The sequence below is a fragment of the Perca fluviatilis genome, chromosome 16 (genome assembly GCF_010015445.1).
Source record: "Perca fluviatilis chromosome 16, GENO_Pfluv_1.0, whole genome shotgun sequence".
Taxonomy (NCBI): Eukaryota; Metazoa; Chordata; class Actinopteri; order Perciformes; family Percidae; genus Perca; species Perca fluviatilis.
Window position 1 is genome coordinate 5,018,884 of NC_053127.1, and position 17,044 is coordinate 5,035,927.

At 40.8% G+C, this 17,044-nt stretch overlaps 2 protein-coding genes across 2 annotated transcripts; both read left to right on the forward strand.

The window, feature by feature from the left end:
* Nucleotides 1-1,741: 1,741 nt before the first annotated feature.
* On the forward strand, nt 1,742-5,976 carry LOC120544281 (olfactory receptor 5AN1-like). The gene is made up of 4 exons (XM_039777916.1): nt 1,742-1,804; nt 4,230-4,417; nt 4,511-5,173; nt 5,812-5,976. The coding sequence occupies exons 1-4, from the start codon at nt 1,762-1,764 to the stop codon at nt 5,974-5,976; spliced, it is 1,059 nt and encodes a 352-aa protein (XP_039633850.1). The 5' UTR covers nt 1,742-1,761.
* Nucleotides 5,977-10,256: 4,280 nt separating this feature from the next.
* LOC120544282 (olfactory receptor 10J4-like) lies at nt 10,257-17,044 on the forward strand. Its single transcript, XM_039777918.1, has 4 exons — nt 10,257-10,263; nt 15,531-15,718; nt 15,853-16,515; nt 16,904-17,044. Exons 1-4 carry the CDS (start codon nt 10,257-10,259, stop codon nt 17,042-17,044), a joined length of 999 nt encoding a protein of 332 aa, XP_039633852.1.

The window sequence follows — 17,044 nt, forward strand, 5'->3', positions numbered from 1 at the left end:
TTCAGCTCATATCCTCCTATTTATCCCAGAGCCAACAGGCTCTTTCCGCTTCCTCTCCCAACCTTCTGACTGCTGTTAGTCTGTCTGGGCCTCTTACTCCTACCCTTGTCAGCAGACTCCACACCGATGTGCGGGAAATCCCCTACAGCCCACCTCCACTGGAAACAACCACCTCTGCCAACTTTTGTTCCTGCAGTCATTGACCAGCTGCTGGTATTTGCTGGCCTTCTTCTCTGCTGCCTCTTCACGACTCCTTCCATTGACCAGATTACCACGTCTGGCTTCAGGGTGGTGGACAGGACAACTTCGATAAAATGAATCTTCCATCTATTAAATAGATGGAAGATTCATTTTATCGAAGTTGCTACAGTCTGCAAATAGATTCTATTTGCAGACTGTGGCAATGTCTTTCCCAGCCAGTGCTTTGCTGGAGATGTTCCTGTTTGAGAGGGCGTTGACATACCACTTTTCTAGACACTTGATGGGATTGTCTTGCCCAAAGACATTTTTTATATATATATATATATATATTAATGCATTTATTTTTCAATTTACTTGCAAATTAACCTTGGCCCAGACTATCTGCTACTGTCCAATTTGACAACAACAGATACTACTCACTGTGGTGGAATTTCCAGAAACACAATGTTGTGGTATGATGAGACAATGGGGAAGCTTAGACGACATCAACTCATTCCTAGGCCATAGGTCAGGGGACAAGAGTATTCGGCCAATCTCTGATAACCAAACCTGTTCATATATAATTATGTTTGTCTCTCTACAGATTCAAGGAGTGTAGACAGCTGCATGATAAGGGAATGTTTTGTTTCAGCACTATCTCCTTTTGGAGGTTGGTGGGCCTTCCACACTTTTGCATACTTCCCAGAGAGAGAGAGAGAGAGGCTGAACTAGGCTTTAGCATCTGTGTTTAGCATCTTTGTTTACCTCAATGGTTCAGCTAAACATAATGCCTCGAGTTTAAATACACCTTCGGGAGTATAAGAACTTCAGAGAGTTGGGATGACACCACACAATAACACATCGTGGTTAAACTGTAATGCCTGCTTAATTCTCTCCTCAAGTGAGTGTTCATTAAATGTTCCTGTGTAATTGATCAAGGTCTCCCTAATCTCCTTCATGTAATTATGTGCATGCATGCACGCACACACATAATTACACAAGTACAGTAAGATGTTCTATAATTAGGAGGTCAAATATTTGAATACCTTGGCAACAAGGACAATTATGTGTCTTGTGTTTTCTTTAGGTGCTTGTTTATAACCACAGAGGTAACTTCAAATAGGTCCCTTTAGCATTCTGGTACTGTCCTGTGTACAATTTATCTTTTTAATGATGCCACTTTGTGTAATTAATGTTGTTTTGATCTCATCATAATCTCCATTAAATTTAAAAAGGTCAGTTGCTCTCGAAAAGGCAAAAACACGACATCTATAAAGTTCTGCTTACATCTCACTAAACCTGACTTAGCAGTGCAACATCTTAAGGTAAGGTATCTAATTTATGATGCATGTTCAGGTGTTTGCACTTTTAAAAAGGAAAATAGGAAGATGTAGTGTTTTGTTCCCTGCAGGTATAGTGCTTTTTAAAGTTTTGAATTTGTATGACTTTGTAATTTGTACTGTCAAACTTAGCTTGTGCACAGGTGAAGTCACATACAAAGCTTTTACTTTTTGCGGTGTAGTTATTCTGCACTTGTTGTCTCTTGACAGCAAATTTGTTCGGTCTGTCTGCTGAGGAGAGATGGAGCTTTTGCCGTTTGATATTTCACCTAAAAGTCACAGAGGTCTGTAAATGTTTCTGTGCTTTTCTTTTGTTGCTGATTGTGTGATGTAAACAGGAAAAAAGAAATGTCATTATTACATAGAAGAGGATTTGTCATGTTTTATTTACAAAGAGATGGTCTGAATTTGTTATCCCTTGTTCAGTGCTTTAGTGTTATTGTCAATGCCACATTTTGACAACTTTAGAGAAAGTCGGATGAATTGTTTTTCACTTATTTAAATAGCATAAAGGCTTGATATTACCTTCTCTTATTGTACAATGTAATAGCTGTGAACTACATTCATGTGTCTTGATTATTTAATATGGATATTTTTGGGAGAGATTGGTTTCACTTAGGAACAGGGAGCAAGACCTGAACAAACTGTTATAAAACTAATGTGTAATTTTCTGAAACATCAGTTCAAAATGGGGTTTAAAAACAATTCTCATAAAATTAGGAAAAGTCAATGTTCCTGCCTGGCTGCCTAGGTGATTTTTTTAGCATGCTGGAAGTTAAGCAGATTACTTGGCTTTGTGCTTAATTTATCCCACCGCTAGCCTGCATGAAGTCTAGGGTTGAGTGAGTCAGGTAGTATTGGTTAAGCAGTTAGCCAGAAGACTAATTAGGGCAGCCTGTCATCTTTTAGGTGGTGTAAAATGGTTTCCGGTTGTATTTTTTGCCTGATATTTAAATATGCTCTATTCCCATTGACTGTAGAAGCTAACATGAGGATAAAATTGGAAATATTGCCAAAAATTAGTTTTTGAGATAAAATGCTGAAATGTATTACATTATTCCCAGCATGAGATTCCTCCAAAAAAATATTTCAATGAACATTGGAGCTTTATTAGGCAAGAATTTAAAATAGGTTATATTAAAACATGCAGGCAAATATTTTTGATATAAAAAAAATCTGACTGGATCGTTTGTGAAGGATGGTCTGAAGATGCAGTGGAGCAATTTTTGTGTAATTTAGCAAAAACTGTGGGAGGAATCGGGTTTCATTTACAGTTTTTGAGAAAAACAGCGATGAACTTCATAATTCCCGCAAGGTCGAAGCATATACTCAACTGGGCCTAGATTCTGATGAAGGTTGCAGAGTGCTAGCATGTACGACTGATATTTATTTTCAAAGTTTTAAAAAACAGTTGCTGATGCGCCACCATCAGGACTTTTAGCCCACAAATTCAGTTGAGGAAGTTTAGCATAGGACTGGACCTATGTGTCAAGTGCAGTCTAAAGCTGTCAGATAAATGTAGTGGAGAAAAAAAAGTTCCCCTGTGAACTGTAGTGGAGTACAAGTATAAAAAAGCTTTAAATGGTGGATAGTACATCAGTCCCTCCATTTTCTGCCACTTATCCGAGGCAGATGTCCCTCTCAATGCAGTGTTTTCCAGCCATTCCATAGGTGTTCACAGGCCAGATGAGAAATATGCATTACAAATACATTTTAAAGGTGCACTATGAGTTCCTGCATGGTTTCAGTGCGATTTCATTTTTGTCTGAAATTGTGGGCATCTCTCCTTGATCCACTAGCTGCCTGCCCCCCTGAATACACTGTGAAAAAGCCCGGTCTCGGGAGACAACACAGGGATTGGTAATGTCAAACAAACACTAGGGGCACAGGCTGTGCACCAAAATACAACAAACCACATTCCAGCCAATCACCAACAAGATGGTTGGGGGAGGGGGTGGGGGTTAGTGACAGTTAAGGGTTTTTTACACTAGATGCATCCAAGGTGGTGCACGACATCATGACGTCAAAATTATGTAATATCCGGCCGGCGCGTCTGATTTATGGCGCACGAGCCGAGGTCGCGCACGGCGCACGACAAAGCGGAAACATTAGGCCTGAATGAGTTCGCCGACAACCGGATGCCAGAACTCTGAGTGACTGCAAGTCTGTCTGGTAAATGTACTTGGTTAAGATGAGCTCTTGAATGAAAGGCTTGATCCGACGAAGTAGGTCATTGAATCAAATCGAAGCATTGACGTCAGTGCTGCTGCCAGTTCTGCCGTTGTTTACCTTTTTCTTCTTCTTCTAGTCCGTAGAAAGAGCAACATCAGTAGCCTTTCCTCATTAGTGCCACTGCTGTTCAGGAGAAGACTGCAACCAGTGTCACGACCACCAGCGCAGGTATAAATAGTCACGGAGATTTCATGACGTCACATATGCACGAGCCAGCTCGGCTGCGGTTACTGTAAAACATGCTAGTCATGACAGTTATGGAAACATGGGGGGAGGGGCGAGCTTGCTATGTTTTGTTTTGTATTTACTTGGAAGGTCAACAGAAGTGACTTAATGCAGGAACTCATAGTGCACCTTTAACACATTTTTATATTTATTTAGGTGATGGAAATATGACCTTATAACACTCCTCTCTGTCTTCTGATGTCCAGTCTGTGAATAATCACTGACGCCTCTCTTTCCTCACTCCCTCTCCAGATTCATACCTTCCCTTGTTGACCAATCACAGATCCAGCTTTGTCAACGGCACTTGGGAGCCTGATGGCGTCACTTTCTTCATCATTCAGGGCCTCACCAGCCTCGGAGAGAAAAAAATTATTATTTTTGTCACGATGCTTCTGGGTTACATCACCATACTGGGAGGAAACAGCATGATAATTTTTTTGGTACAAAACAAAGCCTTCTATTTAGTTAAAGCAGTTTATTCAGTCCCGCAATTATTCGTATGGTAATCGCTGCCACTGTTCTTTCTCATGCAGGCGTTGACTGATTCGAAGCTTAACTCTCCCATGTATTTCTTCCTCTACAACCTCTCCTTCGTTGACATCGTCTACACCACCACCACCATCCCCAAAATGCTATCCGGCTTCCTGACAGACGTGAATACCATTTCTTTCCCGGGCTGCTTCCTCCAGATGTATTTTGTCATTCAGCTAGGAATTACCAGCCGTTCCATCCTGACTGTTATGGCGTACGACCGCTACGTGGCCATTTGCAACCCTCTGCGCTACACTGCCATCATGACTCGGACTGTCCGGCTGCTCCTCATCGCAGGAGCCTGGAGCTTCGGCAACCTATGCATCCTGCCAACCATCTCCCTGTCCTTGCCGCGGTCTTACTGCGGCCCGAATGTGGTAAAACATGGCTGGTGCGACCCGTCGTCTGTAAGACGGCTAGTGTGCGGTGACACGTCAGTTGAGAGCATTATGTCACTTTCCTCCGCTATAGTGTCGCTACTGAGTACAGGAGTCCTCATCCTCACCTCCTATATCCTGATTGGTATTTCTATATCGAGGATGGGTGTCGCTCAGAGGCTGAAGGCCTTCGGGACGTGTGCAGCCCACCTGACTGTGGTATCCATCTCTTACACCTCGGCCTCGTTTGTATACATCTCGTACCGGGTGGGAAACTTTTCACCAGAGGTACTAGACAAATCATCCAGCTTTTATATTTGCCCTTGGTTTAGTACATCACATATACATATACTCACATATGTCCAACAAAAAGTACCTTTAAAATATTGGTGTTGAATACATAACCTCATAAAAAACTAGCAAGTAGTTCAAAGGTTCATTTTTGAACTTGGAAGCAGAACAAATACTTTGTCTTACCAAAGCTTTTAACCACTTCCTGTGGCCTTGCTCAGCTGACAAAGTTGCGCAGTTGTGATGGAGATATTTTAGTTCTTTATCATGTGTCCGAAGTTTGTAACTTCTGTTACATTTAACCACATCAACACATTCTTACTCTTGACTTTCCAAATATGGTCACTTAGTCAGGGCCCTTTGGTGTAATTTTTGAAAATGCAGGATAGTGACGTTTAGGCAATAAAAATACTTGGATAGGTTTAGAAAAATGATTGTGAAAATTATTATTTCTCATAACTTCTTTTATTGGAATGTGACTAACTTTCAAATTGCTATACTTGATGTTTTACAAAAGCAATAGGTCACTATGTTTTGATTACTATATGTTGCTTTATTATACTAGAAATGTCAAATGTCCTCATTGAACCTTGTGTGATCAATAAAACATTAATTTTTTTTAAATTTTGTTTCAGGTTCGCATCATTGTGTCTGTGTTGTATGCCGCTCTGACTCCTTTCCTAAACCCGATGATCTACAGTCTGAGGAATAAGGAGCTGCGAGAGTCTATCATGAGGACGCTGGGCAGGTTCAGACCTTCTGCTGTATTACCCATAAAGGACGTCAACACAGTGTCCTGACTGGGAGAGAAAACCTGTTCAATGTTAATTTGTAATTAAAAAAGACTGTCCTTTAGAGCAATATATTCAGTAATTATGATTTCTAAACCAGTCTTTTGGAATTGTATATTCTGCCCATAGACTGTAAATAAATAATGGACGGAGCTTCCGGGCCTGAAATGTGCGTGGAAGTGCTGTAACATGCCTTCTGTCTAATTTCCAGCAGGGGGCGACTCCACTGGCTCCATAAAAAAGTCTGTTTCTAAAGAAGTCCAAGAGAAAATGGCCCTCATTTATCAACCTAACGTAGAAACCAGCGCAGATATGAGCGCAGAAATCGTCTTACGACAGGCTTCACGTGTGATTCATGACACGTTCGTATCACACCAATCAGAGCGTAAGAATGGTCGTACATTGATAAATGCAGCGGCTGGAAACCATCGTCATTTAAATATCACGCCCCAATATATTCTCGGTTTTGAGGCCTCGCCCTTACAATTTACTACATCGCAAGACGTAATCCGGCTGAGAAGCGGCACTTTTCAGAGGTGGAGACTGAAACCCTGATATCTCAGGTTCATTTGCACTAACGTGTGTACTTTTTGGCAGCCTGAAAACTGTTATAAAAGGCTGTAGAAAGAATGCGGGATGAAAAGAGATCACTGATGCGGTCAACAGTGTTGCCGTAGTAAATCGGACTCCAGCTGAAGTTTAGCCTATTTAATTTACACATCCTTGACACATTTTCTATAGTCCTAATAGTAATATACAGGCTTCTATTGCAATCTCTTAGGCCTACATGTAGGTGTAGGCTGCCTATATTTAAATAAACACAGGGTATCAGGAGTGTCTTTTATTTTACTTGTGTTTTTTTTCATGAGTCAGAACGAGGCAACAGCTGAGGGAGAGCGCGTGTCCTCCACCCTCCGTGCTGGACCACCACCTCTACCCTGTCTCCTGACAGCAGAGGGGCTGGAAAAACAAGCTGTAATAACTGTCAATTGCAGAAATAGAGATTCACGACAGAGAAATTAAAACCTGAAGAATAAATAAAACTGTTGTGCGTCGTCATGTCTCCTGTATTGAATATAATTGTCAAACATAACACTATAGGCTACCTTCTCAAAGCGAGGAATAATATCCTGTCTCCTTGGTATAGCCCCAGTTGGGGCTGTGCTGGACACTGCTCTCTGGGCATCGGGTCATCTGGCTCCATCACTACATTTACAGCATCCAGTTTTCCTGCGTGATGTTGTGCAGAACCCCACAGGCTAAACAGAGACATCTGCCCATCCGATGGAGCGCTCCACCGTGGCACGTGCGCGTACATGTGCACTGTTGTACCGGCGCATAGAGGTCTTCTAAAAGAGCCAGATCTGCCATTGCTGATAAGAGATCAACTGATGACTTCTCCTTCTTCTGTTAAACTGATTATATGCTGCACCGCAAGTCCACACTGACTCTACAACTTGAGTACACGAGTTCAGACCAGACGTGAGATTTTATCGCAGCCTACTCTCACGTTCAAATTGATAAATGGCGAGCTTTGCATAGGAATCGGCGTACACCCGTCCTACACCTGTTTTAGGTCGTACGCACGTTTCATAAATAAGGACCAATGACCCTACTTCTCACTTGAATATATTACCTCAGAAAACATTTTCATAACGGACTGATCTCATGAAGTGGCGTGTTTATGACACGCCAATTTGTATGCCATTGTTGGCGTGTTATTAAGACGCATACTTGATATTTAGCGTGTTTATAAACACCGTTTGGCCTCCATTGACTTACATTACCTTGCGATTGTGTGTAAATTTACGCCGTAGCGAGTAGTATGAAAGGGCGAAAGACTTTCACCCAGGAGAGCAGGGATCGTGTCCCGCATGGGATGTTTCCTTTCCACGTTTGTTCTTTTCCAAAACCAAACCCCGTTCTTCTTTTCATAATCCCAACCGGTTCTTCTTTTCCTAAAACCAACCCGCATGTGACGTTTCCTAAACCCAACTGTAGCCTCGCGATAACACGCCACGTGGCTTTAGAAAGTGGCGTGTATGTTTACGCTGTGGCGTTGCAGACTACCTCCGCTGTATACGGTGTAGACATAGCTTAAAATGCGTATAGATAACACAACACTTGGCTTTAGGAAAGTGGCGTGTATGTTTACGTGAAGTCATGATGTTCATAATGAGTTTATGTTTCAAGTCTTCTTCAATACAGCATGATGTTCATGTTTAATGTTCCACTGTCTTTTCATTAACTTTCTATTTTAAATTTGAATAACAGGGTCACATTAAAGTTAGATAAAGGCAGAATGAGGAGGTTTTGTCCATTGCGGTTTGTAAACAGAACATTCAAAGTTGGCCCCTCCTCCCTCTTGGGCAAAAAACAATCCCAGATTTAGTCTCATTTTCAAACAAGCTTTGTAGGTGTTTCGCCTTGTTATATTTGTGGTTTTTAGGCATTGTGTCTGCCATTTTTGGAGCTTCCTCCTGGATGTGTGCTTACGATCTGGCACCTGGTTGCTATGTTTTTATAGAGGTTCACATGCCCGAAAAAGCCCCGAACACAGATAAATAAGAAAATCCGGCCAGATACTGATGATAAAGAGGAGTTAGTTTTGTATTCGTCTATACATTCTTTTTAAGAAACTCCTACTCATTGTGCCTTTAATTATTCTTTAATTAAATACGTTAACTAAAGATCCCTTCTCAATGAGAACTTTTTTCCCACAAACTATATGAATGGATGGACCAATATTAAAATAAATGTTAATGTTTGATTATGTCTCACAATTAATTTGTCCGATGGTTTGCTGTTTACTCCTGCTGTTGCCAAACATGTTTAATTAAAATGTAACCTGTGTGGCACCCTAGACAACAGTAGGGCCTCTAGGTGCCTAATTACAGCCAATTAAGGTCTTAACCAGGCAGCTCATTCTCTGTGACTTCTTTTTCACAATCTGCAGTCAGAGAGCTACTAAAAGTCAGGAGACTTGCTTTGTTGTGAACTGAAGTACATTTTAAGGTTATTTTACTTTACTAGAGTATCTCCGTTTTATTCCATTTTGTACTTCTAATCTACTACATTTTCTTGACAGATGTTGTTGCCGGCTACATTTCAGATTATTATTTTACATCTGGAAAGCTTTTTAAAACACAACACACTGTTTAAATTAAAATGGGTGAAACCCAACCTTTTTGGCTTGTAACTTCTTTTAAAATCAGCGAGTAGTTGTGTCTGCTTGTCATGTTTCAGATTGTTATCAGTTCAACTCAATGGCGAACCGTGGCCCTGGACCCTGGGCCTTCAATAGGACAAGTTGCAATAAACAATCAACAAAGCAATACAAATAATAGCCAGATTCCTATTTCACACGGAAGTTCAGCATATTAAAGGCTTATTAAAAGGTTCTTTTCCCTCAATAATTTCACAACCATACAAATATTTCACAACATACAAAGGTCATTCTGGAAAACCAATTACTTTACCCCTCCTGTTGTCCTCGGGTCAAATTTGACCCATTTTCAAAAAGTTCAAAAATCAGAAATTTGGGTTTCTTTCAAACAAATTGTGAAAGAAAATAACGTGTATGGTTCCATACGACGCTCTTAAAAAGTAAAATAAATGATCAGTTCACTACTTCCATTGAATTTGGATGTTTTATTAAATTTTATAGCATTTGAAAAGAAAACGAACCAAAGGCCGTTGAAGAAAGTGTCAAAAATTTCAGAAAAAGCTTCAGATACGCAGCGAAAAACATTGCCAAAAAATCAATAAAGCGCTGAAAAAAATCTACAAAAACAAAAAGGCCAGGAAAAGTAAAAGAACAACTACATTTTTGACCCAGAAAAACAAAAAGTTGACAGGAAGACAACACAAGGGTTAAAAAGGCAGCATCAAAAAGAAAAGTCTACAGCTTTGATTTAAAAGAACAGAGTTGCAGGGGACCTGCAGTTTTATGGGAGTTTGTTCCAGATATCTGGGGCATAAAAACTGAACCATGCTTCTCCAAGTGGTCCAGATGGTTCATAATGTAGCAGCTGATAAGGAATAAACTGTTCAGTGCTTTATAAACCAACATGTAAACAAGTATTTTGAAATCAATTATTTGGAAGCCATTGTTAAATACTAAGAACGGGAGGAATGTGATTCACTCTTTGGTAGGACAGGAGCATGGAGTGTTCTGCATGGACAAGTTTTTCCAAATCAAGATATACATCCTTTAGCCATTGATATATTCTTTATTTTTATTTTTTAGGGGCATTTTTAGGCATTTATTTGGCAGCACAGTTGAAGACATGAAAGGTAAGAGAGAGAGGGAATGACATGCAGCAAAGGGCCGCAGGTCAGAGTCGATCCCACGCCTGCTTTGTCGAGGAGTAAACCTCTATTTATGTGCGCCTGCTCTACCAACTGAACTATCCGGACGCCCCCATTGATATATTCTTAAGGTGATAGTAGGCTGATTTCTAATTGTCTTAATATGTCTGATGAAATTCAGGTCTGAGTCCATACTACACCAACATTTCTGGCTTTGTTGTATTTAACATTTCTGATTTGAAGCTGAACGCTGACTTTTAATCATTCCTCTTTGGCTCCAAAAACAAATACCTCAGTTTTGTCTTTGTTTAATTCAAGAAAGTTCTGGTACATCCAATCGTTGGTTTGTTCAATGCACTTACTCAGCGTTTGTATTGGACCATAGTCCCCTGGTGACAAGGTTATGTTGATTTTTGTGTCAGCCGCATAATGATGGTAACTTATTTTGTTGTTTTCCATGATCTAAACCAATGGACGCATGTAGATGTTGAACAGAAGAGGCACCATAATGGAGCCTTGGGGGACCCTGCATGTCATATTTGTCCACTCAAATGTGTAATTATCTATAGATACAAAGAAATCCCTGTTCGTGAGTAGGATTCAAACAAGTTTAGTACTGTGCTAGAATTTGGGACAAACAACACAGGACTTTCACTCCGGAGACCGCAGTTTGTGTCCCGTGTGTCACTGAAACGTTCATTTTATAACCCACGATCTTTTCCTAAACCCAACTGTCCTGTTCTTCTTTACCTAAACCTAACTCTCCCGTTCTTCTTGTCCTAAACCCAATTGTTCCGTTCTTCTTTTCCTAAACCTATCTGTCCCGTTCTTCCTTTCCTAAACTCAACTGTCCCTTTCTTGTCCAGCTTGTCAAGTAAACATGCCTTTCATGAGCCCACCCACAACCTTTTCCTAAACCTAACTGCGTCAAAACTGATGACAATATTCCCAACCCAGCATGTTTAGATATGAACACCAAAGGCACCTGACGAAGCGTCTGTATTTTATGCGATGGGACTGAGAATGTGTTGATCCTGTACCTGATATGGCAGCCGGTCTCATGGCAGTTTGTGATATGGTTATGTTACTGAATCTATTAAAGATGCAGTAGGTAAGTCTTATAAAACTAACTTTCTGTCATATTTGCTGAAACTGACACTATGTTCCAGTACAACTACATGAATTATGTAAAAAAAAAAAAAAAAAAGACAGCTCCTCTGGCACCTCCTACAGCCTGTAGTGCCATTGGCAAAATTCCACCACTCCGCGTCGATTTTCTCCAATCACGGTCACAGGGGTGGTCTATCTGCCTGTCAATCACTGCTCAGGCACATTCATATATAGCGTTCTCCCCTCCTCCCTCGCCGCGCACGAGCTGCAGAAAAGTTTTCCAAAACTCCGGTGAATATTGGAGCGGCTTTTCAGAGGTGGCGTGCCTGCAGGATTTTAAAGATCTGAAGAACGATGCAGATGTAGCCACATTTCCTCTCAACAGATAACATAATTACCATGAATGATTTATCTTTCACTTGGTTATTAGTCATCAAAAGTCCACAAAGCTACGTTGGTGAGGATGATAGTAAAGTTAGCACAGTGGTTGGTCTGATATGATGCTGAAATGGCTAACGTTAGCCTGCTAGTTAGCATCGTTTTACTGTTGGTGAGTAAAGTTAACGTTGTGTTGGTGTTTAGTTATTGAAAATGTTGTCTGACATGCCGGCAGTTCTGTCAAACTCCGTTGTGTGGGAGGGGCTTAGAAGACAGTTTGGGCTGCAGCAGAAAGGGAGGAGGGACTGAGAAGTTGTCGATGTTCAAATTTGTTGGCAAAGTCCTGGCTTTTCACAATCTTACCTACTGCAGATTTAAGTCGTGGACAGGACACATAAATGTCTTTTTTTTGTGTGGCGATTACGAATTTTAAAGCAATGTATTTCAATGGGAACCATATTTCGTAATCACAGAACGATGATGGTAGCGAGTAGTATTGATAAGGCGAAAGTCCGCGCAGGGAGGTTGGGTGGTGGATGGGTCAAAAAACACAGGACTTTCACCCCGGAGACCGGGGATCGCATCCCTCGTGTTGCAGTACCTTTCCTCATTATTCTCTTCCTAACCACAACCGTCCCTCGGTTATAGGCGTGTGCCGTGTGTGACGGTTCCTTTCCCCGCTCATCTTTTCCTAACCACAACCGTCCCGTTATTGTGGAGTTTAATTTCCCCGTTGTTGTGTGCCCCTGCGCCCGGGGATCGCGTCCCGCGAGTTGCGGCCCGTCACGTTGTTGTGGCCGGCATGTGGCGTTTCGTTTCCCCGTTGTTGACAATAGAGGGTTTGTAAGCCTATCGACTGTAGCAAACAAGGAACGTGCATTATTATTGATTTTGGCGATAATGTCAAAGGACAGCCTTGCATTTCTCAGTATTCCAAGTCTTGCTTAATAACAATAACATAATAACACTCTGTTTTCTCATTCTTTGGACATGTGTACAGAACATTCAGAATCTGCATCTCACTTTGGGAAACATGGCCTGTTTACGGTCACCTCAGTGCGTTGTACACAAACCAGCCAACAGTTTGCAGGGCTGCGGTAGAGATGCATGGCCAATAGAAATGTAAATGTCAATATAAAGAGTGATTTCAGTTTGATGAACAAAGACATTGTTAAAATGTCTCATCCACCAGCCTGGAGACAGAATCTAAAGACCAATCACATATTCTGTTTATTGAAATCATACAACCGGTCACTACTGTACTATTTTACTGCAAATAAACCATGATTTAGACTAACTAGTGCTATCCAACAACAGGTACGACTACACACTCTCTCTCTCTCTCTCTCTCTCTCTCTCTCTCTCTCTCTCTCTCTCTCTCTCTCTCTCTCTCTCTCTCTCTCACACACAACCAATTAAAGTACAGTAATATCTCCTATAATGAAGTTTTACCTTGGCAACAAGGACAATTATGTTTCTTATGTTTTCTTTAGGCGCTTGTTAATAACCACAAAGGCAACTTAAAATAGGTCCCTTTGGTATTCTGTTACTGTCCTGTGTACAATTTATGCTTTTAATGATGTCACTTTCTATAATTAATGTCATTTGGGCCCCCCATAATCTCCATTATATTTAGGAAAAAGGTCAGTTGCTTTTCAAAAGGCAGAAAGTAGACTTGGATGAAGTTCTGCTTCCATCTCACTAAACCTGACTGAGCAGCGCAATATCTTCAGGTAAGATGATGATATCTTATTCATAAAACCATGTCCAGGTATTAAATTGCACTTTTAAAAAGTAAAATGAAATGATGAATGAAAGAGATTAGTGTTTTGTTGTCTGCAGGTGTAGAGCTTTAAAGTTTGGACTTTGTCATTTGTGCTGTCAAATTGAGCTTGTGCACAAATGAAAACATATAAAGCTTTTCATTTTGCAGTGTAGTTATTCTGTACTTGTTGTCTCTTGACAGCAAATTTGTTCTGTCTGTCTGCTGAGGAAAGATGGAGCTTTTGCCATTTGATATTTCACCTAAAATCCCCAGAGGTCTGTAAACGTTTTTGTGCTTTTGATTATGTGTTGCTGATTGTGTGATATACTGTTGTGATGATGTCCAGTGTCCCGGTGACCCGAACGATAAAACAAGGGTTAATACAGCACCTTAGTGCTTGTTTGTACAGCATTTTGGTCAGTTTAAACTGTGTTTAAATGTGCTCTAGAAATAAACTTTACTTACTTACTTTACAAGAGACAGGGTTTAGAGAGCAATTCTCAACAAAGTAAACAAGAAGGACAACACAAGAGAAAGTCTGCATTTATCTCAGTGCTAAACTATTAACTGCTGTTATGGTAGAATGCCGTAGCTGTAAACTACATTCATGTGTCTTTTTTGCAGCATTTTTGAGGCGTTAGATCATAAAATCTATTTGATTTGAAAGTGAAAAAAGCATCCACACCTTCAGATTTTGTGATAAATTTACTTCAATTAATGCTGGCTTTCACACAGATGTTCTATAGACTGTGAGCTTTGTCATTTATATGGATCAGTTTTGTTGATATTTTTCTTTTTATTGTTTTTATATATACTGCTTAACCCTGTGTGGCCTGAGGGCATTTTCACACATCTTCTTAAATGTACCTTTGTAGGGTATTTGCATATAAACTGATCCCCGTGTGTTTCATATCAAAATGTTCAGACTCAGCTTTCCGTATAGTGACACCAACATTTGTTCCAGAGCAATGTGTAAAGAGATAATTTGGTTCTAAAGATGCAACGTTGATGTTTGCTTTTTGATATTCCCCAAATCTCTTAACTTATGTGTTGTAAGAATTGTTTCGGTGCTTGAAATTAGTTCACCAAAGTCTTTCAGGTTATGTATGATTAAAATAGTAAATAAATGTCTGAAATGAGATCTTGAAATATTGCTTTTTGAGTCAGAGTTTTGTCAAACTAAATTTGGAAGCAACGGTGTGTCTTTCGTCCTCAGAGGGTTAATGCATGTATGTTAAAACTTCCATATGCAACCATTAACTTGACTCATATCTAATTTGAATTTGTTACCGTAAACCCCCCTCTCCCTGCCCCCTTTACACACACTCCCAAGAAAGTAAATGCGGGAGACAGGAGAAGAAGCTCTGGCTGAAACAAATCTGGTCTTGGTCTTGACCCGGTCTCGCCCTGCTTTGGTCTTGGTCTCAAACCCTCAAAGTCTCGGTCTTGTCTCAATGATTACAAAATCTATAATCGACCACGGGCCTAGGGTGCCACGTACAGTTATTAGCATCAATATTCAAACGTGGTGTTCGTTATAGACAATCCATGTCTAGCGCAGAAGACTTATGTGCAGCAATTTTTTTTTGTTTAGTTAAATTTGGGGAAAGATAGTGGATTGTTAATAAACTAAGCTTGTCCTCTGTTACTGTCTTTTTGTTTTAACCAATACCACAATCTTCCCATAACCTTAACCAAGAGCTTAGAGTGCCTAAACAGAACCATAACAAGGGTTGAATATGTTTAAAATGCTACGAGTGGATTATATTAATGATTAGGAGATAAGGGTGCATATTGGCCTTCTGGTACATTTTAATGTATTTGTGTGCTACACAATCCATTTCTACATCTTTATGAAAAATGGCCATGGAAATATTTACACACTGAGGTAAAATGTACCATGCATGAAATATGAACTTATGACACTCCTCCTCTCTGTCTTCTGATGTCCTGTCTGTAAATTATCACTGACACCTCATTTTCCTCACTCCCTCTCCAGATTCACAACTCCCCTTGTCGACCAATCACAGATCCAGCTTTGTCAATGGCACCTGGGAGCCTCATGGTGTCACTTTCTTCATCATTGAGGGCCTTGCCAGCCTTGGCGAGAAAAAGATTATATTTTTTGTCATTCTGCTTCTGGGTTACATCACCATCCTGGGAGGAAACAGCATGATCATTTTTGTGGTACAAAACAAAGCCTTCTATCAGAATCAGAAATACTTTAATAATCCCAGGGGGAAATTATTTTTGTTAAAGCAGTTTATTCAGTCCTGCAATTATTCGTATGGTAATCGCTGCCACTGTTCTTTCTCATGCAGGCGTTGACTGATCCGAAGCTTAAGTCTCCCATGTATTTCTTCCTCTACAACCTCTCCTTTGTTGACATCGTCTACACCACCACCACTATCCCTCAAATGCTAGCCGGCTTCCTGACAGACATGAATACCATTTCCTACCCGGGCTGCTTTTTCCAGATGTATTTCTTCGTTCAGCTAGCAGTTACCGGCCGTGCCATGCTGACTGTCATGGCGTACGACCGCTACGTTGCCATTTGCAACCCTCTGCGCTACACTGCGGTCATGACTCGGCCCGTCCGACTTCTCCTCATCGCAGGAGCCTGGAGCTTCGGCACCTGCTGCACGCTGCCAGCCATTTCAATGTCCTTGCTACGGTCTTACTGTGGCCCCAATGTGGTAAAACATGGCTGGTGCGACCCGTCATCTGTAAGGCGACTGGTGTGCGGTGACACCTCAGTGGATGGCATTGTGTCCCTTTCTTTAGCCTTGTTTGCACTACTGACCACAGGAATCCTCATCCTCACCTCCTATGTCCTGATTGGTGTTACCATATTGAAGATGAGTGTTGCTCAGAGACTGAAGGTCTTTGGGACGTGTGCTGCTCACCTGACTGTCGTGTTCATCTCTTACAGCTCAGCCTCTTTTGTATACATCTCCTACCGTGTGGGAAACTTTTCACCAGAGGTACGAGAAAAAATATTGTTTTAGTACATTACGTATACGCACATATGTCAACCAAGAATTACTTTTAAAATACTGGTGCTGAACACATGACATCAAAAAAGACTAGCAAGGAGTTTAAAGGTTTATCTTTGACCTTGGAAGCTGCAGCTTGACCGACCATTTTGTGTTTTCCAACACTTTCAACCCCTTCCTGTTGGCTTGCACAGCAGGCAAAGTTGCTGAGATGTCTGGTAGATATTGTAATACTTAATCATGTGAAATATAGTAGACATCATAGTAAACATCAGCACGGAAAAAACCTGCTGCTAGCAGTAAAAAATGCCAGATGTCCTTAAGGAACCTTGTATGTTTAATACTAACACTGTTATTAATTTTTATTTTGTTTCAGCTTCGCATCATTGTGTCTGTGTTGTATGCCGCTCTGACTCCTTTCCTAAACCCGATGATCTACAGTCTGAGGAACAAGGAGCTGCGAGAGTCCATCAAAAGGACGCTGGGCAGGTTCAGACTTTCTGCTGTGTTACCCTGA